The sequence below is a fragment of the Molothrus ater genome, chromosome 2 (genome assembly GCF_012460135.2).
Source record: "Molothrus ater isolate BHLD 08-10-18 breed brown headed cowbird chromosome 2, BPBGC_Mater_1.1, whole genome shotgun sequence".
NCBI classification, from domain to species: domain Eukaryota; kingdom Metazoa; phylum Chordata; class Aves; order Passeriformes; family Icteridae; genus Molothrus; species Molothrus ater.
The window spans coordinates 97,524,947-97,549,985 of NC_050479.2; the positions used below are offsets into that span (position 1 = coordinate 97,524,947).

Genomic DNA, 25,039 nt, shown 5'->3' on the forward strand with positions numbered 1-25,039 from the left:
TGGATATGACTTTGGGTTTCCTAGATCAGGGGAGGAAGACTACTGGGAGGAGCTTGACTTCTGTCCCTGAAACTGTTGGACTACAGCAAAAGCAGGCTTGGGTCTTAACTACATTCAGACTGTGAAGCACAAGGTCTGGTAAACTGTTACACTTTCGAATCTGGCCTTGCTCCATGTAATGTCCACCTTTTATAACTTTTATATATAAAATGCTAGACGAAGAGAGCTCTCCCCTAGGTCCCCTGCCACTGCTGGGTCTTCAGGGTGTTCCAGTGGCTGCTTTGGGTGATAACACCCCTTGGCAGGATAGTTATATCTACCCTGCAAAGGTAGATTGTGGGACTGCAACCACCACTGCTTTTGAGCAGGAAAGTGACAACATGTCTGTGTTTCCTTTTCTCAGCAAGCCATGGACATCTTGGGATTTGTGCCTGATGAGAAGGCTGGTTCCTACAAGCTCACAGGTGCCATCATGCACTTTGGGAATATGAAATTCAAGCAAAGACCCCGAGAAGAGCAGGCAGAGGCTGATGGCACTGAAAGTAAGAATAACACCTAAAATTGCTCCTCAGCTTCAAAAGTCTGGCATGTACCAGGCACTATGCTGAGGAAGCAGCTGCCTGTTTGCTTTGTTCTTGCACACTCTGATCAGCCAAGAGTGCTGTACTTTTAACAGGCTTATTCAGTGGTGGATAACCTTACTCAGCATGAGATGAGCACAGCCAGACTAACAGGATCAAATGCCATGTTTGAGACCATTTGCACAAAATGGTTGTGAAATCCTGCTGCCTTAACTTTCTCTTTCATGATTACAGGTCCTGCTTCTTTATTTTGTCATACACTTAAAACTGTCTATAACCTGTGTGGAGATATGATCTTTTCCCTAAACCTAAAGAGTTTCTTAAGTGAGATTCTTGCAGCAATTGGGGAATAAAGTAGTCAGATGACCTTCCATAAGGGAGAGTACAGGCATACCTAACACAAATCAGGCTTTTATCAATTTGTCTTTTGAAGTGAATGTACTTCAAAACCATGGTTTTTTTAGCTGGGCATGTTTCCATGTAGAAGTTTAAACCAATTGAAACCTTATATCTCCTGACCAGGTGCTGACAAAGCTGCCTACCTGATGGGAATCAACTCCTCTGATTTGATTAAGGGTTTGTTGCACCCTAGAGTGAAAGTTGGCAATGAGTATGTGACCAAAGGTCAAAGTGTTGAACAGGTAAGGAGACAGTTTCATGATATTTGAATACATGTCCTGCAAGCCTAGAGGATTTGCCTGTAACATCTCAGAGAGACAGAGAGCTGCTAGAAATATTAACATGAGCCTCTAGTACCTTTTTTCATTTTATATGCCTAAACTTGGGGAAATACATGGTGAAATTGAGGGAAACCAGGGAAGAGACTGACAAAGGAACACTGTCCAGCACAACTTCTGATAGAATTGTTTTTCTGATGTGTTAGCAACAGTCCAGGAAACCAGGTGCAGTAAAACCACATGGGGATTGATAGCTAATTCTGAATGAGGATAGTTACCTAGAAGATTTGAGCCATGGATTCTTTATTCACTCATCGCTCATTCATTATTCGTGTAATTTTTAATCTCTGTGTGACCTCAATCAGCTAAAGGCAATATCCACTTAAAGTTATCTCCTAATTTAAGGGAAAAGGAGTCCTTGGGTTGCTATGCTGCAGCTGTAGCAATATTATAGAAGATGCTGCAGCGTTTTGGTTACAATAAAAGTTGCTGTTTGAAGACAGCCTGTGCTACAGGCTCAGAAAGTAGAAAACCACTACAGAGAGGTGTATCCTGATGATGCAGATGTGCACAGGCTAAAGAAGATACTTTGGACAGACTTTTCCTATTGCCTGCTCATGCCATAGCATCCGTCCACCCTTCTCTGGCAGTAGCTCTGGACATCATAGCTGGCTTCTGGCCTGTGAGTTTCTGCTACCTTACTTCCACAGAACTTATAATGGATTAAAACATTTGGAACTTGCTGTCTAGCTGTTCCCAAGATGTGCTTCACAAGCACTTTATCATACGTGTTGGTAGACATCCATATATTTAGCAGTTATTTGAATGAAATTCAGCAGAGATAATAAGAGAAACTGTGTTGTATTAACTATACCTTGGTGATTATACAAAGCATTGGGAAATTTTATTTAAACTGTACACAGACATTAAAATAGTCTACTGCACCAAAATCTTTGTGTTCCCCAGTGAATTTTATTTCCCACTGCGGTGTTCTAAAACATGTATTTTAGGTTCTGTATGCTGTTGGGGCCTTATCTAAGGCAGTGTATGATCGAATGTTCAAATGGCTGGTGGTCCGTATCAACAAGACCTTGGACACTAAGCTGCCAAGACAGTTCTTCATTGGAGTCTTGGATATTGCTGGGTTTGAAATCTTTGATGTGAGTATTAATGTGAGGACTGGTTGGAAGGCATAAAAGATGCCAAGAGATAGCTCTTGGTTGGGTGTTTCTCTTTCTAAATGAACAGAAGGCAAAGGGCTGAGAAAGCCATAAGGCAAATAATGTGTTTGATTTTACATGTTTGGGGTTTTTTTCATTAATAGATATAAAAACCACTTGGCTGGACATGCCAATAGCTCCTGGGAACAACATCTCATATGCTTTGGGCTGTAAACAGTTTCCTTCTTGCTGTTCCACCAAGTTAACTGCAATGAAAATGCTTATTTTTTCTCTCTTTCTGCAGTTTAACAGCTTTGAGCAGCTGTGCATCAATTACACTAATGAGAAACTGCAACAGTTTTTCAATCATCACATGTTTGTCCTGGAGCAAGAAGAGTATAAGAAGGAAGGCATTGAGTGGGTATTCATTGACTTTGGCATGGACCTGCAGGCCTGCATTGATCTAATCGAGAAGGTACGTACATGCCAAGGAGCATTCACTGAATACACTGATGGATGTGTCTTCATGGCCCAGTGAACAGAGTAGGATAAACAGCATGACAAGTTTCTTGCCTTTCTACCTGCAATACAGAATCAAAGGAAAATCAGTATTTGTGGCCATTCAGCTTTACCTTTGGAATTCTGCCTTAAAGAGCCAACAGCAGCCAACAAGCTGTAACTGGTAATTTCTATGGCTGTATCATCTTCCCTGGTTTGCACTTTTCTCTTTCTCTGTCCCTGCTGTTCCTCTGTTTAGTCTGCACCACATATGATTAACATCAAACTCGTCAGCTTTTCAGGGCAAATGCAATTTTTCAGTCTTGTGCCCCTACATCTCCTGTGAGACTCCTCTTTCTCACAGGGGATGTACATGCTGATGTGCAAAGTCCTTTGTGTTCTTTCTACCCTGAAAAGGAAAGAAACCTCTCATCACTTCCTCAGCATGGGATATGCCTTTCCTTTTCCCTTTTTTTGGGAGTATAATGTGGTCCTGGTGGGGACAGCTGTCCTCTGCTGTATAACCTGTCTTTGTTATAATCTCTTTCTGCCATGTTTTATGGCACAGTATCTAACCCTGCTGATCTGTGAGGAACCATGAAATTTTGCATCTTGCATTAGCAGGAAATTTGTAACAGCAGAAGTAGAAAGTCTGATTATTCAGTGGTCTTCTATTTGATCACTTTCTTGTCCAAGGGCAGGATATGTGTGCATGATCCTAATCCCTCAAAACCAATCTACCAGTGCTATGAGGTTCATTCATCTCTTCCTGAGACATGAATGATAAAATGCTAGTTGGTCCAGCTGCCCTGAAAGATAAATCAAACTCTTTCTGGAAGCCATCATAAAGCCTTCTAAGGCAGAAGTGACATACTGAACAGTCAAAGGTGACATACTAAATAGTCAATGGGGTGGTTACTGTTTTAACAGAATAGTCAAAAACTTCTTCCTCAGGTTAAGAAGAAATTTTGCAGGCTTAACATTCCATCAGATAAAACTTACAGGCTGCATAGCTACTGAAAGCAGGTAGCCTAAACATTTCCCAACAAAGATGCTCTTAAATCCACAGCCACTGGGAATCCTGTCTATCCTTGAAGAGGAGTGCATGTTCCCAAAAGCCACAGATATGACATTCAAATCCAAACTCTACGACAACCATCTTGGCAAGTCACCCAATTTACAGAAGCCCAGGCCTGATAAGAAAAGGAAATATGAAGCCCACTTTGAACTCCTTCATTATGCTGGTGCAGTAAGTTCCTCTGCTGGCAGGCAAACTTTGTATCAGGGGTCTTTCAGGTGGGGTTCGGCTGTAGCACACAACAAAGGAGGGTGGGAAGGATGAAGAAAGAGGGGAAGAAAGGAAAGATGAGGAGTAAAAACAAATATCTACTCACTCTGCACAAGTGTTGCAGCAGAGTAAGATGCCACCAGACTCCAGGACATCGGCTCCTTAGATGTACCCATAGAATGAAATAAATTGAGGAGGGCTAATAGTACTTTTGCTGAAAGTATGCCTTGCTTTGCCTTTATCACTTTTCCTCCAATCTGAGTAAGTCTAGTAATTAAACAGCAGCAGCATGTAACTTTTCACTTTGATTTCCTGGAAAAATGAACTAATTTCTGCTTTAACTCAAGGGACGGTTAAAAAAAAATGATATCACTTTTTACTCATTTTAGGACCAGTGTGTCAAAATAGCAAAAGGAAGTGTGGTTAGCTTTGATGTGGTGGTTCAGTTTACAGTTTCACTCTTGATGAGGTGAACGAGAGCATAATCCAGTACTGTGATACCTGAGCCTGTTTTTAGAGCAGATAGGCAGAAATAATTTGAGAGGGTCACAGGAATTTTTTAATCAAACTACAATAGATAAGAAGCCTGCATAGCAGAGCAGGAATTTACCTGATGATGTTAATTTCAAATTATAATTGAGCATTAAGCTAATTTTGTAATTATTAAAAGAAATGATGCTGATTTTGGTACTTAGCTGCAGTTGTTAATGCACTCAGCAGAGAAAATTCGAATTTCTATTCCCTTGTGGTACTGATAATGGAACATATTTTCCCACTAAACAGAGCTGTGGCAGAGTCCTGGAGTTAGTTTGTAATCATTAAGATTCCATTAGAAAACCCTAATTATTCCAGTGTAGAATGCTATTTTGAAGTTAAATTATGACTTGTGTGATTTATACTTCAGCACTTTTTAATAGCGTTCCTGGGACACCAATGCCACATGGTATCTTCGCAGATAACCACATGAGTCCATGAGAAGATGTTAGGGACCAAGTAGTTTGGAAGGAGTGAGTGGAATTCACATGCTAATTATTAGGAAGAGAGGTTTGGGAATTAAGAAGCAGAGAACTGGAGAGGAAGTGATGAAAACCAGGGCAGCTGGTACTGCTTTGAGAACAGCTCTTCACAAAAAGTCATTGGCTTCAAGCTGAACTGCAAAGAACTGCTGGCTGCTCTGAGGGGAACACTGGCAACCTCTGGTTTGTTTTCAATGCCTTGTTGTAGGTTCCCTACAACATCATTGGGTGGCTTGAGAAGAACAAGGACCCACTTAATGAAACCGTAGTAGGCATTTTCCAGAAATCCTCCAACAAGCTCCTGGCAAGCTTGTTTGAAAGCTACGTTGGCGCTGACAGTGGTAAGCAGCTCACATGGGCTTCCTTTGGGTTATGGGATGTGTGCTTGGGAATGAATTTCAGAAACTAAGCAATTCTCTCAACTGCAATTGCCTCAATGCTAGATGGGGCAGTGACTAATTATTTAGATGTGCACAGAAGCTCTAGGAGTTTGCCAGTTATAGGAAGGAGACCATTAACTCAGCTAGGTTGAATGTATAGTACCTCTGAGCAAGGAAAGCTGTGTTGTGAATTATCCAGTGGGAATTTGAGTGTGCAAGTGCTCAGATATGCAGTGTTGCACAAAAGATTGTGTACATAAATGCCAATGAAAAAGAACAGCTCTTGTTTCACATGCTCTAGTACTCCTTGCTAGCCCCCCCTGAAATAAATAAGAAATACCAAGTTTAAGAGGGAGTTTTGGAATATTTTATTGGATTAGTGGCAAGTACACACTGAAGGTACCAGAACACCATCCCACATTGGCCACTGTAGAAGGCTTTGCCAATATGTCTTCCTTTTTGCTTGCTGCTGTTTTTCTTTTATTTGACAATGTACATTGTACTAATGTACAATGTAATAATGTATATCTGAGGACATATTTAATCTCTATCCTTTACATAGAACTCTTATATTTGTGAGAAGACAAGTAGCAAACATTCAGAAAATTGATCTTAGGTAGATAACTGGTATTCATTATAAAGATGTAGCTTTTATGCCCTGAAGTTGCAATCACTTACAGCCTGGTTATCAGAAACCCCATTTCAAGAAATGCTCTTGTCATTTATCACATAACACTTCCCTAGGAAGCAAGCAGGCTGAAGACTTCGTAATGGGAATGAGATGTAGCCGAATGTAAATAGCAAACATCCTGCCACGAGCAAATCCTTGCATACTACTAACTGCTTATTTGCCTGTGGGTATTCTGGTCTGTCTGAATACTGCCTTGCTTTTCTTTGGTGTCAGGAGAAAGGAGCAGCCTGTCCAGATTAGCCTTTTCCACTCTCAGCAGTATCACCTTCTGAAGGGGAAAAGCCTGTGGATAATTGCATCAAGCACATTTCACTCTTCACTTCTCCTTTTATGTTGACAGGTGACACAATGACAGATCTCCTGGGAATGATCTAATGGCCCACTGCTTAAGAAAGCTGCAGCAGCTGCTGTACATTTTTGGGTCCTGTCATGAACCTGTGAAAGTTTGTAAAGGTCTTGTCAGAAACTAGCATTCCTTGGGAGAACCTGAGTGATTCTGACTCCAAAGCTTTAAGCAAAATTCAGGGGATGCAAAGTTACTATATCTAAAACTATAAATATTTATTTCCCTCTATTCTAGACAAATCTTACTTCCACAAGTTCAGTGTCTGCATAGCAGAGAATCGGTTTCTATACAGTAAAATGTGCAGTACAAATTTTCTGTAAGCATTATTTTTCTCCAAGTTTTTCTTTTTCTACATTATCTCACCCTATGGAGCTTTTAACAAACTACAAATTACTTTTGTTAAAAGTTTTTTTCTGCCATATTCATATTTATGGGCTTTTCTGCATAAGAAATGATGAAGCATAGATCTGAAATGCAAATGCAATCCAGAAAGTTTACAGTGGTCTTTGACAAAATTCTTAACTATGACAGAGAGCTGCAAATGTGTGATGCATCACACATGATTTTCAGAATGTCTTGTATAAAATTTGAGCAATCAGAGTATTTTAGTCAAATAGAGCAACACTATTAAAATGGTCTCTTTTCCACACTCTGCCTGCACCCCTTGCTGAGATATGGATTGGTTTATGCTTCTTTTTTTCTCCTTAGGTGACCAGGGTGGAGAAAAGAAACGCAAGAAGGGTGCTTCGTTCCAAACAGTGTCCTCATTGCACAAGGTTTGCAACCTCTCCACACCTGGTGGTTTGAGTTAAGACAATGAGTTAAGACAAGAATGTTAAGGGCTGTAATGGACAGGAAAAAATTGAAAGCCAAGACTGAAATTTGATTTCTGGACAGTTATTGACCTTGGCTAAGGAAATACACTACTATTAAAACTGCATGCCAGGGGCTGCTCCATTTCATCATCTTGGACCAGTCAGGACATTGTTCTTTTTACTGCATCTGAGAAAGTTTCACAAAATGGAGCCAACAACGTGTATCACTTATTTTGTTGTTTACAGCTTCATACTTGTCTCTGGAACAGGAACTGATTACAAGTAATTTGCTAGTCCTATCTGGTTGCTGCTTGTAATTGGATCCTAGGATTAAATAATGGAAAACAAAAGTTGTTGAATGAAGTGGCATAAAGCCTTTTGTTTCCTCAGTTATTCCCTTCTTCCCTTCTTCTGGGACTGTGCTCCTGGTGGAAGCCATCATTAGGAATCATGGCTGAGGGGAAAATGGGGCTATTCGACTTTTTTTACCATTACTACCATTTCTATGGGTAACATTGAGGAAGATGTAATGCAGGTAAACCTCAGGTTGGGAAGGATGTAGTTGCCCACTAATCATGCCATTTTATCTTGTTTGGAGATACTTCCCATGAAGAGAAATAATGGGAAGTATGATTGGGAAACAGAGATCTGTATCTTACCAGCTGATGAGGTATAAAGGTGGCTGAAGGGGCATTCAGACAATAATTAATAAGCCACAGATAGAAGCCCACTTTCCAGCACACAAGCAGCTGTTAATACCCAGCTCAGATTGTTGTCCTGACTGGCGTATGAGGACTCTGCAGTTTGCACAGTTGTGCTGATGGCATTGCATTCCACCTCCCATGGTCTCCATTTTCTACTTACTGAACAAAACACTTTCCCCAGAGCCTGGTGATCACTGAATGGTTGGCTTCTTCTGAGCTAGCTTGCTGTCTGTGTGGGACACATCTGATTAAGACCAATAAAGGGAAAATGTTTCACCAGGAGACAAAACCCCAGCCTTTATGAGGAACAGGTGGAAAATGTGGTGCTTTCCACCTTTATGAGGTGGAAAGTGTGAGCTCTTCCCACTGAGTGGGGAAGTGACTAGGCAAAGATGCAGTTGGCTTTACTAAAATGCTCCAGCAAATGATGCTGATTCTTGCTTGCTGTTCATCTGGGGTTTTGAATTTCTGAGGTTGTAAGTAAAACACATATCTTCTTTGCTAAAACTGATGTGGAATCCTATAATAATGTTTAATTGTACTTTGGTTTATTTGAACACATTTCTCTCTAATAATTTTGGTAAGCTTATAATTTTGTCAGAGAATTTTTAGAAAAATGAGCTTCTTAAATTAACAACCAGCCAACCAAAGAAATAGTGGTTGGAATTCCACTAAACCGCTAAAGCTAATAATGTTTTTAATGTGTTTGTTCTAGGAAAATTTAAATAAGCTGATGACTAACCTAAAATCTACAGCCCCTCACTTTGTACGATGCATTATCCCAAATGAATCAAAAACTCCAGGTAGGAAAAAGACAGTGGTCTTAAAATTTTAGAATATTTCACTCTGTCATTTTATTACTTACTTCTGAGTCACCAGATTGTACTTAAATACTGTCTGCGCTTTCTACCTAATCCAATCATGTTGCTCTCTCAGGAGATGGCATCTCACATTTTCCAATTTCCTTGGTGAAATGAAGATGAAGCCCTGGAGAGAAATTCCTTTTAATTTAGCCTTGTTTTGCCCCTGCAGGGGAAATGGATGCATTCCTTGTTTTGCATCAGCTCCGCTGTAATGGTGTCCTGGAAGGCATCCGCATTTGCCGGAAGGGTTTCCCAAACAGGGTGCTTTATGCTGACTTCAAACAAAGGTAATGCAGAGCTATGACTGTCTCCTGTTCCATTCAAGTTTACCTTCCATTCAGTCGCCTAATTTGGATGGCAGAATTCTGCTCTTCCTTGTGTCTGTGTAGATACATAGCAGGAGATTACCCTGGGTGTTTTCGTTTGGGTTCTTTACATTTTGGGGGAAGAGGAAAAAAAACCTAAAATGTAATCTAAGCCAATTTTACACATTTTTCATTTATTATTAACAGGTACCGCATCCTGAATCCAGGAGCAATCCCAGAGGACAAGTTTGTGGATAGCAGAAAAGCTGCTGAAAAACTGATGGCATCTTTAGATGTTGACCATAGTCAATATCGTTTTGGGCACACCAAGGTAAACGGAAAAGATTATCATTGCTTATGTAAAGAGAAAAGTGATAGATCTGGTATTTAATTTGCAGAATAGGACACTGCAATTTCTGGTGGTAGTGTTTAATGGAGATTTAATAATAGAAGAAACCAGCAAAATAGCAGCAAAGTGATAGTAAATTCTAAGCTGTGCTAGAGGAAATTCAACTCTCTGGCTCCCACAGAGCTTTTATTAGAGCAATTCTACAAGCAGACACAACACCAGCTGATGCTCCATGCCCCCTAGTAAAACAATAGTTTATTTAGTATAATATAGGTACATTCAAACATAGATGGACTACAAGATCAGCTGCATCTTTTGAAATGAAGCCATGTGGAATTCTCACATGATCCCATTAGTAGGGATTTCTGGGAGTCAGGAGCTGTGGTTCAGCTGACCTGCTTAGAACCCTGCCACAGCTGAAAGGTATTGTGGCAATAAAGTAGTTCGGCCTATTCAAAACTGGGGAGATAAAATCCAGTTTTAAAACAACTCTGGAACTGTACAGTGAAGTCCCTTATGCAAGCAGTATTTGGCCCTCTATACTCGCCTAGGTTATAATGTGTCAATAAGAATACAGGGTGAATCATTTCAGCAAGGTAGCTGAAATATAGCTCTGATATAAATCCTTCTTTCTGGTTAACTGACATCTATGCATGCACCAGGTGTTCTTCAAGGCTGGTCTCTTGGGCCATCTAGAAGAAATGAGGGATGAGAGACTTGCGAAAATCTTAACGATGATCCAGGCCAGAGCGCGCGGCAGATTGATGCGGATTGAGTTTCAGAAGATAGTGGAGCGCAGGTATGAAGGCATCCCCTTAAATCTTAGCAGATAATAGTAATTACCATTTAATTATAAGTTAAGTAGAGCTATTAATTACAGTCCCTAAGGCTATAGATAACCCTAAATTAAAAGCTTTAAGTGTATGTGTGATAAAAATAATAGCAACTGTATATTAATTGCCTGCAGCTTTGGTGAAAATGAGATTTGGAAATTTTTTGTGTCTCTGAAAATAAAGAGATCTGGAGGAAGTTTCTTGTATCTCTCAGAAGTTAGTAAAGGTTCCTAATATTGCTCAGAAAAAAACTATGAAACTGACTGAGAATGAAAACAAAACCCCTCACTTTTTCAATTCAGGCTAAAATTTAGGGAGTTGTTTTTGTTTTCTCTTAAACCAGGGATGCCCTTCTTGTAATTCAGTGGAACATCCGTGCTTTTATGGCTGTCAAGAACTGGCCTTGGATGAAGCTTTTCTTTAAGATCAAGCCTCTCCTGAAGACTGCAGAAACTGAAAAGGAGATGGCCAATATGAAGGAAGAATTCTTGAAACTGAAGGAGGCCCTGGAAAAATCTGAAGCCCGGAGAAAGGAACTTGAGGAAAAGCAAGTCTCTTTAGTTCAGGAAAAAAATGATTTGCTTCTCCAGCTCCAAGCTGTGAGTGCACATATAGATTTATATACTTATTAGACATTGTTTGAAACTCAAAGGTTTACAGACTAGAGTGTTAGTGGAATTTAATAAAAATAAGCTGTTGATACTGTCAGAGCCTTTCCAAAACTCAGAGTGGATAGAAGTTCTTATGTTTTAGCATATAACCAGGTGGGCTAACAGTGCAAATCTTTACAGATTCTGTTCAAGGTACTATCCACATCAGTAACACATGCAAGTAGTCTTGTATGTGACTAGTCATGCTCACCACTATCTCATCCTTCTCTGTTAATTACTTGTCTTCTGAAATCAAGAGTAGAAAATTTTCCTTGCACTACTTTGTTGCTTTCTATCAGGCTCCCTGACCAGTTACAGGCTAGGGGACAAGTGAGGGAGAAAAAAGGTTAGTCATTGCTGTTCTCTTCCTTGTGCCATACCAGGAGCAAGACACTCTGGCAGATGCCGAGGAACGTTGTGACTTGTTGATTAAATCCAAGATTCAGCTGGAAGCCAAAGTCAAAGAACTGACAGAGAGGGTTGAGGACGAGGAAGAGATGAATTCTGAGCTGACTTCTAAGAAGAGAAAACTGGAAGATGAGTGCTCTGAGCTCAAGAAGGATATTGATGATCTCGAAATAACACTTGCAAAAGTAGAGAAAGAGAAACATGCTACTGAAAACAAGGTACATTCAGAATTTCACCATGTATTCAAAACAGGCTGGGCATGGATTACCTTTGCGAGAAGTGCTATGGGTCTTCTGATGGTTTTTCACTGTTTGTTACATAGGCCACACTGAAGGATCAGTAGATACAGTAATTTGACTTTATGAGGTAAAAATTACCTCTGAGCCTAAGTTTCCTTTTTTTTGAAGTGAGTCTTACTGCACTTCAGCTAAAGAATTATACTTATTTGTGGTATTTTTAAAGTAAACAATCTTCTGCTATAGCTATGAACTCCTCCAGATGTCCTCCTTAAAGCCTGTCAATGGAAAAAGCTCATCTCCTGCTCTTCCCAGAGAGATTCAGAAGCTGGAGTCCATCAGTAGGAGTGACTCTGAAAGGAATTTAGTATGTTTGAAATAATGTACTACCCCCACACCAAAAACTGGCAGACATTAACTCCCTTGATGGCAATTTAACTCAAAAAGCCATGAGGTGCTGGGAGGGGAGAGATCCCTTTCTTTCTCTTGTTTTCCTGCTTACAGGTTCAGATCAGATAGTCATTTGAGACTATTCAGACCAGATAGACATTTAATCCCTTCCTTCAAAGTCTTACAAACACATCTTCCTTTCTTATCCAGGTCAAAAATCTGACAGAAGAAATGGCAACACTTGATGAGAATATCAGCAAACTTACCAAGGAGAAAAAGTCCTTGCAGGAATCTCATCAGCAAGTTCTAGATGACCTGCAAGCAGAAGAGGACAAGGTCAACACACTGAGCAAAGCTAAAGTGAAACTGGAACAGCAAGTGGATGATGTAAGCTGGCTCTTCCTTTATGTTTCACGAGGCTTGTTTGACCATCACTTACAGTGGACCTTCCATGAGCCTGAAAGGTTGCAAACCTTTGAAATATATTCCTCTCCTTTCAGAAATGTACTCCTTGTACTGTTTGTAAAAGGTTTAATTACAGGAACACCACCAAAATTGATCTGTGTTCAGCCTTTCAAAGGATTGCAATAACAAGGGAAAATCCTCCCGACTTGCGCTTGCAGTGTAACTGGCATGAAGTCAAACAGAACTTTGCTGTTAAGAGAACTGTAATGCTTGCACAAATGTAAAGCATGGACTAACCCTTTTGTTATATTTCTTTAGCCCCATATGCCCACTGGCTGCTAGAAAACAAAGCTTGTAAACTAGGATGCTTGTGCTTAAGTGCTTCTGCTTCACAGCTCACTAGAACTCAGCACTAGCTCACTAGAATGGAGCACAGCCTACATCTGACTGTTGTAAACCATCTGTATTCGATATATTTATTAAGTGACTTTACTTCTAAAGCTCGAGGGATCACTGGAACAAGAGAAGAAAGTGAGGATGGATCTAGAAAGGGCAAAACGCAAACTGGAAGGGGATTTGAAACTGACCCAAGAGAGTGTCATGGACTTGGAAAATGATAAACTGCAGATGGAAGAAAAGCTGAAAAAGTAAGAAGTTGATTATGTTGTACCAAATAAAGCAGCACAGTTACAATGTCATTTAAGAGCCTTCAGGTGTGTCATCCTGCTCTGATGGTTGCTGAAAGAAAATTCCATTATGAAAATGTGTAGCCAAGGAGGGAGGCAACAAACCTCTTGTGTACATGATACCTGAAACTTTAGAATTCATTAAACTTTCCTACATTAAAAAAAGCAACCCAGAAACTTACTAATGTTTTTCATTGCTTAGAGGAGAAAGCTGAAGAAATTCTATAAAGTTGTTAATCCTAACTAACTGTGGTAGTATTGTTAGGAGACCTGACTGTTAAATATGTTTTTCCATTGAGTCTGAAAATAGCGTTGCTTTTGTATGACACAAAGAACCAAAAATATAATTGCACAAATGCATGCAGAGGCTTGGCTTGGAAACTGCTGCTCAGAGAAAAATGTGTTTTCATGCAAATTGCAATACATGAGAATTGTTTTAATTTTTAGATATGTTAGAAGTTTTACTGAACAACTCTTTAAAAATTTTAAAATCCTAACTTGAAGCTTCAAGGCAAATTGTCACAGTAGGATTTTCCTTTCTGTGCCAGGAAAGAATTCGAAATGAGCCAGCTGAATTCCAAGATAGAAGATGAACAAGCTATAGTGATGCAGCTGCAGAAGAAGATCAAGGAGCTTCAGGTCAGCTTGCTTTTTTATTGTATATCTTAGGACTAGTTTCTCTTTGTGCCTCACTGAAAGACCTTGCAGAAACTTTTCACGGCTAGCTGCAGCTCCTCTTTGAGACATAAAGTGGTACATCTCCATAGCTTCCTAGACAGATCCCTTTTTTCCCTCAGGATGGTTGCTCTATAATATTTCCTCCCAGTAGCAGGACAGATGACCACAGAATGGTAGTGGTTTCAGTTAAGGCAGAAAGGCTCTGGTGTTTTGTTTTAAGCAAATAATATTGTTCCAAACCATGGAGGTGAGGGTAGTTACTGGAGAGGAGCTCAGTGATAAGCATGGATTTGAAATTTAGAGAAAAGGTTAAAAACACACAGAAAATTTTCTATAGAAATTAAAAGGCTGAGGAAATTCAGCACAGTCAAAACACAATGTCTGGACCCAAAAACAACAGCTCCACCTTTTTTGTTAATAAAGAATATTTGTATAACTTGGATGTAAAGTGCAGATGGGTGAAAATAATCTTGTAATAAAAAAGACTGCTTCCAATAAATATTCATAATTCCAATATTATTCGTTATATGGTTCTACACACTGCTGTATTGAAACCCTGTCTTAACACTCCTAGAGAGAAATTACTGCAGTCATGGAAGTCTTAAAATGAGAATTTGTTGCTGTTACTCCTACTAGCATGTGACTCCTCACATGTATTTCAGCTGAATGTCAGACCTGTGAACATAAGGTCAATGCATTAGAACTATATGTCTTGAATTAGAACTTGCAGCACAATCTACTGCAAGCAAGATGTGACTCACCATCATTACTGTAGCTCAGGATCTGATTTACTGGCACAAATGGGCAAGTCCATTAACTGCTGAGCTTCTGCAGTGAGGTAAAATGTGGGCTGGCAGAGGGTTTAACAGTTTGTAAGGTGCCTCATGGTCTTCTGATGGGAATGGCACTGACCCAAAGGTGTTCATGTTTCTCTGGCAGGCTCGTATAGAAGAATTAGAAGAGGAGCTGGAAGCAGAAAGAGCTGCTCGAGCCAAGGTGGAAAAGCAGAGATCAGATTTGGCCCGAGAGCTGGAGGAACTGAGTGAGCGGCTTGAGGAGGCTGGGGGAGCCACAGCTGCCCAGCTGGAGATGAACAAGAAGCGCGAGGCAGAGTTCCTGAAGCTGCGGCGGGACCTGGAGGAGGCCACGCTGCACTACGAGGCCACGGCCGCCACACTGAGGAAAAAGCATGCAGACAGTGTGGCCGAGATGGGGGAGCAGCTGGACAACCTGCAGAGGGTCAAGCAGAAACTGGAGAAGGAGAAAAGCGAGCTGAAGATGGAAGTGGATGATCTCTCATCCAACATGGAGCAGATGGTCAAGGGAAAAGTAAGGGTCCTGAGGCTTCCAAAGTCATGGGTAGCTAAGGCTGGTCTGAAGGTTTCCCAGGACACCTGCTATGGCTGAAGTGCTTCAGAAGGTGGTGTCTTGCATCATGTCTCCCTTACCCAGCTGGTGGTACAACCCTTCTTCCCTAGAGATGGGACAGCAATTAAGATGGCCTGTCTGAAGCACACAGTGTTTCAGTCCCAGGCATATTATTTATCCATGCATCTCAGGGCACAAAAACATGCCAAATTAGGCTTCTCCAGGCTGGTGACAACTGGAGTGATGCCATATCTCTCCCCCTAAGCAGAGTCCTTTCAGATCCTGCCCTTGGTTCATAGTTTTGATCCATGTTAGCACAGAGTGCAAGCAAAGGCTTGCATGATCGCACAATGCATTTTCACTTCCTACAGCAGAATTGTGGATTTTGTTTCCTGAGTAGATAATCTCAGTAGCTTTCAGAGCACTCGAAATAGATTTCTTTCAGTGCAAGTGAGGAAAAGAAATGTCAGTATTTTCGGAGTTAGAAAGCTGTCATCAAACCCAATTTATGATAAATGGCAATTAAAGTGGAATCAGTAGAGCAATTTTCATTGGAGGTGATTTTCCCATCTAGCAATTATGAAGTGGCTATGCCTGAACTTCATAGCATGTGACCGCTGCTGAAGATCTTGTAGAGCCTTTTTACACTGTTGCTTACATCCAGAACACAGTTCAGGGAACACAAATGGGGAAGGAGATCTAATAGGGAGTCCCATGTCCTGGGATCGTAGACATGGGGCTGCTCCTCCCTGCTCTACTACTGTGATATTTGTGTCTTTGTGATCTGCCATTCCTCTGAAAGACAAACACACAAAAAAATGATACATTTTGAAGGCTAGAGCTTCCAAATAATTGCCTGGAGGCTGCAACTTTCTTTGTCTTTTCTCCTGATTCCCATTAGGCCAATGCAGAGAAGCTTTGTCGCACTTATGAAGACCATCTGAACGAGACAAAAACAAAACTGGAGGAAATGACTCGCCTCATGAATGATCTCACTACCCAAAAGACTAAACTCCAGAGTGAGAATGGTATGTGTATGTTCTGCCCAGATAGAGTATTTCCCAGGAATTTATCAGGGCACCTCTGTACTGCATCAGGGAGATGCATTCTGCAATGGCATCTGCTCTGAAGGTGGCAGGATTGGGATTGCTGAGTGGAGCAGTAGCTTTGTGTCTTTTGACATTTCTATCCTCAGTATTCTTATAACCTTGGTGGGGACACCTTGCCTTGGACTGGCTTTTAAAACAAACCTATACCCACATTTATCAGCATACAGTGATACCGTCTCATGAGCCAAAATGGATGTGCCAGCTCGGAACCCAGGATGTGCCAGGCTGCCTAGGTACCTATTGTTTCAGGAACAGGATATGTGCATCTAGAAATACTGGAGGGAAAAGGAGTTGGGCCTGTGTGAATCCCATCTTCCTCAGCCTGACCTTGAGCATTGTACCCTAGAAGATATTCACATATCTTCTAAATACCACATATCCTCTAACTTCTTGCTACCTTTCTGGCTAAAGCAGTATTATTTAATTTCTGCATTCTCATCAGATACCATTGTTCTGTGTATTTGCAAAGACATATTTTTCATTTACTGTTAGTTGTAACTTCTGTGTCTCCTGTAAGACTGTGGTTTTCACCCTGCAGTGACACACTTCCTGTGCCAAATGAAGTTTTCCTTATGTATTCATCTGTTCTGTATACTGGTCTTTGTGAGGTTCTCAGGGTGCTTTGCAGCCCTCTGAAAAGAAGTCTGTGGAAAAGTAATATTAAACAGTGAAAAAAGTAAAACCAGCTACAACCACCCTTGAAAGTAAGCATCAGTCTAGTCTGATCCACAAACTGAAGTAAAATTAATGAATCAAGCTATTAACAGTACAAAAAACCCCAACTGACCAAACAAGAAAACTAAAGTCATTAAACCCACCCAAAAAAAAAAAAAAAGGGGAGAAAAAAAAGAAAATCTGAGAAAAATTATCCTGGTTTTTCCAAAAGTATCCAAAAGTTACAACTTTGGAAGAAGCTTCACAACAGGTCAATCACAATCACAGTGTGTTCTTTTCCTCAGCAGAATTGAACAGGTGGAACAACTGTTTTTGACTGCAACTTTGTCATTCATCATCTTGCTCTTTTTTTGTTTGTTTGTTTATTTGTCAAATCTTGTGGCAGGTGAGTTTACTAGACAACTTGAAGAGAAGGAGTCACTGATAAGTCAGCTGTCCCGGGGAAAAACATCCTTTACACAACAGATAGAAGAACTTAAGAGACAGCTAGAAGAGGAAACCAAGGTAATTCTTTATCTGTGTCCTATTCCTTGAAATAGAGTTGCAAAAAGTGTTCATATTCATGTAGCCTAGATAAAATCTGAAATGAGGCATAGGCGTGACAATGATTTCTACTAATTGTACTGATCTAAGTTCCTGCCCCAGACTGAGGCACGTCACAAGAGAAGAGTTTGGGAAAATCATTGGCATACATAAATGCTAAATGAAACTTACCCAGGAGGACAGTCAAAATCTCAGATCTTACATGTTAAAAGTTTGTGTTGTTTCTCCAAAGTTGTTAAATTATCCTCAGTCTTGATAGCTTTCTCCTCATGTCACTAGTTAGGGATAACTTCAAACAATTTTCACCTCACTTGACCTGGACTGTCAAAGACAGAGGCAAAAAGGAAAAAAGAAGCTTAAGCTTCCATTTGAATTTCTAGGGGCTGTTTGTTTTAGTTTTGCTCTAGGTAACATTGGAATGTTGTGGCCTTTCTATTCCTGCAGTCCAAAAATGCCCTGGCTCATGCCCTGCAAGCAGCCAGGCATGACTGTGATCTCTTGCGAGAACAGTATGAGGAGGAGCAGGAAGCCAAGGCAGAGCTGCAGCGGGCTCTCTCCAAGGGAAATGCAGAAGTGGCACAGTGGAGAACAAAGTATGAGACTGATGCCATTCAGAGAACTGAGGAGTTGGAAGATGCCAAGTGAGTTATGAGGGCTTCAGTATGCCCTTGACTGGCAGAACTGTGCTCACCGGGTCTTATTGTGTGCTAAGGAAATAGGGTTGGAGAATTTCCTGGTTGGAAAGTCCCTCTGACTCAATGCTGTAATTTGGGGCTGTCCTTCTGTTCTTCTTATTGCTTGGGCAGGTCAATATTTCTGCTGAGTGCTTGTCTCTGGAGCAGGGGCTGTGGATACAGGGGTTAATTTGAGAGCCAACAAAATTAGATAGTCCTACTTAGTTACGTCACATTCTCTTACTTTGTCCCGGCCCAGTACTGTTTCCTTGGTCTTGACGTCCTTTCCCACTGGGAGGCTGCCCTGGGAAAGTAGGGCAGAAAGTCATGTTGGTTCACACTGTACAGCTGCTCCCAGTTACCAGGCTCAGGTTGCTGGGCAAGGTCTCTGAACATCACCAAATTCTACCTCTGCACATCTCTGATCTACAGGATGATCTTACCACACTTTCAGCATATTTTCTTAATGTAGTATCTCCACAATCCTCTTTCTAGGTCATCCTTTCTTTCCAGCACCTCTTCTTGCCAGGACTCCCTATTTTCCCAATCTAAATAGTCTATGAACAAAAGCCCAGGGCATGACCAGCCTCCTAACTGGTGGTTGTCTCATATCTCTTAATTGGAGGAAAATGACACTGTCATTTAGAGGAGGTCTTATAAAAAGTTTACAACCAGCCTGTACTGGTTACAGCTAGTAAGTAGCTAGCTGGTGCCTGAGAGTTCAGGAGGTCAATTTCAAATATTCACAGACACACAACAAAATGTTTTGCCACATACCAGTATTCATAATTTAAGCCATTTTTTCCCATCATAGCCCCTTCTCTCTAGAGGGTCAGCTTCCCTTTCTGTTCCTCTTCCCCTTGCCCCATCCATATCCTCCCCCCCTCCCTGTTTTCTCTTTCAGAACTGATTTACTGAGTTACTGCTTTGGTATCAGTTTTTCTGGATAACACAGCCACAGTGACACTTGTTCATTTCCCTGTGTCTTCCCACCTGGTAGGAAGAAGCTTGCTGCTCGCCTGCAAGAGGCTGAGGAAGCAATTGAGGCAGCCAATGCCAAGTGCTCCTCTCTGGAAAAGACAAAGCACAGGCTGCAGAATGAACTGGAAGACATGATGATTGACCTGGAGAAGGCCAACTCAGCAGCTGCCTCGCTGGACAAGAAGCAGCGTGGTTTTGACAAGATCATCAGTGACTGGAAGCAGAAGTACGAGGAGTCACAGGCAGAGCTGGAGGCTTCCCAGAAGGAGGCCCGTGGCCTCAGCACTGAGCTCTTCAAGCTGAAGAATGCCTATGAGGAGACACTGGACCACCTGGAGACTTTGAAAAGGGAAAACAAGAACCTCCAAGGTAGGCTTCATTCAGGTCCTGCAGCCAGTGCAAGAGCCACATCAGCAGATGGCTGGAGGGATGCAGGTGCCCTGTAGCAGCTGTGAAGAAAGATATTTATCTCATCCTGAGATGAGCTTTCTGATGTCATTTGAGACACTGATGCTGCCAGTGAATGTTTTGCACATGGAGACTGGTATGGCCAGAGCAGAGAAGGCTTCCCTTTGCCTCCCTGTCAATGAAACTCACTGGCAGAGGAGGCAGTCTTAAGGGAGGAACAAGAAAGATGATAGAGGTGCAGTGGATGAAGCCTAAAGAGCAGAGCATGGTGTTCCTAACCTACAGATCACAGATAAAAACTAAATCACTATAGCCACTTAAAAAAGCATTCACAAGAAAAGCTGTGCCTTCAAGTTGTTCAGGTAAAAAATCTTGCTGTAAGTGAAAGTAAGGCAGGGCTTTTGTACAGAGGAGCCCTTGAGGTAGCAGTTTGAGGCATAGGTCCTCTATTCACACTCCATGAATTGCAGGATGTTCCAAACTCTCTGTTTGCTAAATCCATCCATTCCTCTTCTGTTTCAGAGGAGATTTCTGATCTGACCAATCAGATTAGTGAAGGAAACAAGAGCCTCCATGAAATAGAAAAAATCAAGAAGCAGGTTGAGCAAGAGAAGTCAGAAGTTCAGCTGGCTCTAGAAGAAGCAGAGGTAAGGAAAGAAAGCTCAAGGGAAAAGGAAGAAGGTGTCTTTATCAGGATTTTCCATCATTTTCATCTGCCCTACTTTCCCAGAGCATGTCTTCCTTCCACAGCTCTGAGATGTGGAGATTGATTATATACTCTGTCAAAAAGTTTCCCTTGCTGGGAAGAATATATCAGTTCTTGAGGGATCTAAGGGGCACAGTTTACTTTCCTGGACTGTGTGGAATGGCTTCCTAAAACTCAGTGATATTAGGAACTAACAAATTGATGATGTATCTTACTCTTAATGTGAAAGAAATGTGTTAATGCAGATTTTCTCCCTTTCTTGTGAATTTGAGCCTCTGGCAGTCACTGCTGATGAGAAAGAATTTCCACCTGCCTTTCCCACTAATATGTTGTGGCTCATGGTCATGATGTGTGTATTTGACTGACCTGCTGCATGTTGGCTGGAGATCAGCAGGAATTTTGTACAGCTTTGTTTTCACAATCCTCATTCTGTTTCCCTATTCTCTTGATGGAAGACTAGCTAAGCTTGTGCTAAGCTTGTGCAGTTCCACCCTTCAGAGAACACCTCCCAGAATATGATGTTCAGTTCTGTGCTTTCATTCCTGTTCAGTGAGAGCAGCAGGGAGACAGAATGACACTGAACCTGGCTTATGCGAGACCTGAAAGTCAGAGGCCTTGTTATTTCTTCATGGGCTGTTAACTACTGCTTAGTTCTTCACTACTATATATGAGAGAAATGTGGGAATAAAGACAGGAACAAATCACTCCTGTTTCACTGACTTGTCTTCATGTTAATTGGAAAGAATGAACAGAGAGTTTTTGCATTTTGTCATACAGATCTGATGTCTGTTACTTCTTTCCTTGAAGTCATCTTGCCTAATAAGATTATGTAACTGGGAAGTTTCCAACACTTTGTGATTTGCAGAGATTTTTGTGAGCGGGAGGGGATGGATGTGTGGACGCCTTCACTCTCCCAACAACAATCTTGTTTTAGCTTATCTCTGTCCCTTACAAGCCTGTGAATTTCTAGAGAGTATCTGTACAGAGGTGTGGAGCAGGGAACATCTGTTGATGTCAAAACCATGCAGGCAGAGCTGAAGGTGTTGGGGTGTTGTTTGGGTGGTTTTCTGTGAGCTGTGGACTGTTTAACAATTTGTTCTCCGAGGAGCTTGCTGCTCGGTTTTCCAGATGTCAGCTTGCATTAGAAGGCAAATAAATGCGTTGTTTTGCCATGTAAGCCACTTGTGCCCTTGCCTAGAGAGAGGAGGAGGAAACAGGAAGAGAAGTGTGAAGGGATCATGTTTGTGCTGCTGTTTGTAGTTTGGGAAAAAAAAATCAATTCCTGGTTTGCAAGCTCTTGGTGTTTTCTATTTCAGGGAGCTTTGGAACATGAAGAAAGTAAGACCCTTCGTTTTCAGCTTGAACTTTCTCAGGTTAAAGCAGAGTTTGAAAGGAAACTGACAGAAAAGGAGGAAGAAATGGAAAATATAAGGTACTGTGCAGGAAGCAGCATGTTTAAGGAAAAAGTCTGAAAAGACTGGAACTATTCTCAGGACCCAAGGCAGTTAAGCACACCACAGGTAGTTATGCCGGCATAGGCAGATACTGTCCGTACCAGAAACCAAGACACCTCTGACTATCTGCCAAAGGCTAGCCCTGCCACATTTCCCTTGCTCACTTCAAATATTCCTGTCAGATCAGTCTCAGACAGTGTGCCATTAAACCCACCGTGCATAACACACTGCAGCTGTAAAAAAACTGGCTGGCATAATCAATTTACAGCAGACCAGGGCCACTACTCTGTATGTTGACAGTATGGAGGTAAGTAGGTCTAGAGATCCACACAGGATCTCCTAATCCTGTGTGGGATGGCTGCCTCCCAAGGAGACCCCCAGGCAAAATCAGCAGTACTTGCCTCAATGGCGCTCAAACCCATGTCATCTGAGGGCATTTAGTTAATTTATGCAATTACAGCTACACTGAGTGTGGGAGGATGTGAGGAGCTTGCTATTATGTGTACACCATTTGGGTAAGCAGTGAGAATTGCAGACATGTAGAAAGTGTGAATGAAACAGGAGAGGAACTTGCAGGTAAGATGGATAAATAGGAAAAAATGGAAAGCAATTAGGTGAGAGAAGGATGGGTCTTTTGTCTTTCCCCTCCCACCCAGCAGAAAAGCCAGTCTAAAGAGTTATACCCTTAAGAGGAGGCTGTGCTAGCCTATGTGTTTGTGCAGTTATTCAGCAAACTTCAGCCTTGAATTAGTCAGTGTTGTAATGTCATTATTTCAAGAATCATGTTATTGGATATTGATAGGCTAAAGGGTAGGGAAGGGGAAGTCCAAGGCCCACTATGGCCAGCATACCCAGAGGGACTGATATGTTAATTGCTTCAAAACCAAGAATATTTTGGCCCTTTCACCTTCTGGTGTCCTGCAGATGTCTGGATAGCAGAGATCTCAAGACAAGCTGTGCTACTCAGTGCATTTTGCTTCAGCTTCACAATGAGTGTTCAGCAGACATTCTGTGTTGATTTCTGGGAATCTTGGGCACAGTTCAGTATCTTGCTGAAGCAATAAAGCTCTCAAGTTTTATCTTGTTGACTTGGTGATTTCCCAGAATTCCTACACTTTCAGCAGAACTTGGCCAGCAGTGAAATAAATGTTTCCATGTGTGTCATATTCTGCGCTTTGAGCAACTTTCCGGTTGTAAGAGAGAAAAACTTTCATTGTAGGATTTCTCTGTTACAGAATCAAGAAAATTAGGCTGTTTGTATCTGCTTTGTCTTTAAATTGACATTAAGCTGCCTTTCCCAGGGGGACCAGGCTGGTGGGTTTAATCACTTCTAAATTTAGATGTCTGTAACACAGATTTGTATGAATGAATCAATCCCCTTATAATTAGCACAAGAAAAATTTTTTTGACATCTATTTTAAGACACAATAAATTGTAGCTTTTACTACAATTATTTCCATGCCATTTACTATAAAGAGCACCTAGAACTTAGAACATAGCAACCTAACTTCATTTTGATTAATCCCCTCCACTAATGCCTTCAGCAAAAGGCTGAGATGTAAATCATTCCAGGAAATTATTCAGTAAATATTTTACTAAGTGACTGTTGGACTGGAAGTGCTTCTTGTCAGGTTGAAATCCATACTTGCTTGTGTTTACAAGAGCTCTGAGAGCACTCCTTGCTCCAGTACTGCCAAAGGAAACACAGAGAAGGATGTTAGAGGTGCTTACAGATCAGGAGTTAGCTGAGGGTGTGAAGCACACCAGCCAGTTAGACAGCAGTGAGGCACTGCAAACTATGCATGCTATGTATGTGTGCTACCTATGTCACTAGTCAGAAATACACTATTTCTGGAGGGGAGACATTTCAGAAAGTAAAGTACTGCTGCAAGTACTTCTGTGTCCCTGAACAGAGAGGAAAATCATTCCATTCACCCTTCATGTCCTTTTCAGGAGAAACCAGCAACGTGCCATAGACACACTGCAGTCCACCTTGGACTCTGAAGCCCGCAGCAGAAACGAGGCCATCCGGCTTAAGAAGAAGATGGAAGGGGACCTCAATGAGATGGAAATCCAGCTCAGCCATGCTAACAGGCATGCTGCAGAAGCAACCAAGTCAGCAAGAGTCTTGCAGACACAAATAAAGGTACTGGTACCCCCCAAGCACCCAGCAGTTCTGATAGGCTGGGTTCCCTTGGTACAGAACAAACCACCAGTGGTGAATGGTAATTAAGAGAGAAGCTGCTCCCAGCAATATAAAGGGAAAGCCTTGGTGATCATGTCTAGCATAAGAGAATACTGAAATGTGGATTTCTTCTCAGACATGCATACAAGCTAGATGAGATCCAGTCATAAAACCCTTGCTGGCTGCAGCCTCTTGCAGGGGCAGAAAGCTACAGCATGAGGAACAGAAAACCTGTGATTTTCTTGTGAGCTTGCAAGGCTTTTAAAAGAAGCAGAGCAAGTGGGTTGTTCAGAGTACAGGGACTGTGTGTATATTCAGCTTTGTTGTTTGTGTCAACATTTGTAATAGCTTAAAAAAAAAAAAAGTGTTTCTTGCCAAGGCACCTTTTCTGTTGTCTCCTCTTCCAGAACCACCAGTTCTTAGAGATTTGAGAACACAGATTTTTTTTTCCTCCGTTGCACCACATACCACAAAAGCTATTCAGCTTACAGTTTGGAAATAAAATAAAAATATAATAAATTTTAAAAGCACTGAAATTCTTGAGGCTGATCCCAGGTAGCTGCTGCAATCTGTGTTTCTCTGATATAAAGACACAGGCTTGAAATGGGGTTGTGTTGCTTTATTTTAGGAGCTTCAGGTGCAGCTGGATGACTCAGGACATGTGAACGAAGATCTGAAGGAGCAGCTGGCAGTCTCTGACAGGAGAAACAACCTTCTCCAGTCAGAGCTGGATGAGCTGAGGGCTTTGCTGGACCAGACTGAACGGGCAAGGAAGCTGGCAGAACATGAACTGCTGGAAGCCACTGAACGTGTGAACCTGCTTCACAGTCAGGTTGGCTTTTCTGTGCCCTCTCCCTCACTGGTTAACCTGAGCCTTCTCTGCTGATCACTGACACTGTCCATGGCCACCACAAGTCAAACACACCCTGGCATCCCTCCAGAGGCAGAGGAGTTAAGTCACTCTGGGGATGTGCCAC

At 41.6% G+C, this 25,039-nt stretch overlaps 1 protein-coding gene across 1 annotated transcript in view; it reads left to right on the forward strand.

Annotated features, from left to right (window-relative positions):
- Positions 1–25,039, forward strand: part of MYH15 (myosin heavy chain 15) — a 45,370-nt gene that overhangs the window by 14,328 nt on the left and 6,003 nt on the right. The window contains exons 13-37 of the mRNA XM_036406291.2: positions 404–542; positions 1,104–1,222; positions 2,269–2,418; positions 2,723–2,893; positions 3,986–4,165; positions 5,429–5,561; positions 7,346–7,413; positions 8,872–8,959; positions 9,189–9,306; positions 9,532–9,655; positions 10,336–10,472; positions 10,850–11,105; positions 11,540–11,782; positions 12,401–12,577; positions 13,097–13,242; positions 13,830–13,920; positions 14,899–15,288; positions 16,229–16,355; positions 17,497–17,615; positions 18,099–18,295; positions 19,329–19,678; positions 20,240–20,364; positions 21,740–21,855; positions 23,831–24,023; positions 24,691–24,894. Of these exons, the coding sequence (XP_036262184.1) occupies positions 404–542; positions 1,104–1,222; positions 2,269–2,418; positions 2,723–2,893; positions 3,986–4,165; positions 5,429–5,561; positions 7,346–7,413; positions 8,872–8,959; positions 9,189–9,306; positions 9,532–9,655; positions 10,336–10,472; positions 10,850–11,105; positions 11,540–11,782; positions 12,401–12,577; positions 13,097–13,242; positions 13,830–13,920; positions 14,899–15,288; positions 16,229–16,355; positions 17,497–17,615; positions 18,099–18,295; positions 19,329–19,678; positions 20,240–20,364; positions 21,740–21,855; positions 23,831–24,023; positions 24,691–24,894 (4,161 nt within the window). The remainder of the gene's footprint in view (positions 1–403; positions 543–1,103; positions 1,223–2,268; positions 2,419–2,722; positions 2,894–3,985; positions 4,166–5,428; positions 5,562–7,345; positions 7,414–8,871; positions 8,960–9,188; positions 9,307–9,531; positions 9,656–10,335; positions 10,473–10,849; positions 11,106–11,539; positions 11,783–12,400; positions 12,578–13,096; positions 13,243–13,829; positions 13,921–14,898; positions 15,289–16,228; positions 16,356–17,496; positions 17,616–18,098; positions 18,296–19,328; positions 19,679–20,239; positions 20,365–21,739; positions 21,856–23,830; positions 24,024–24,690; positions 24,895–25,039) is intronic.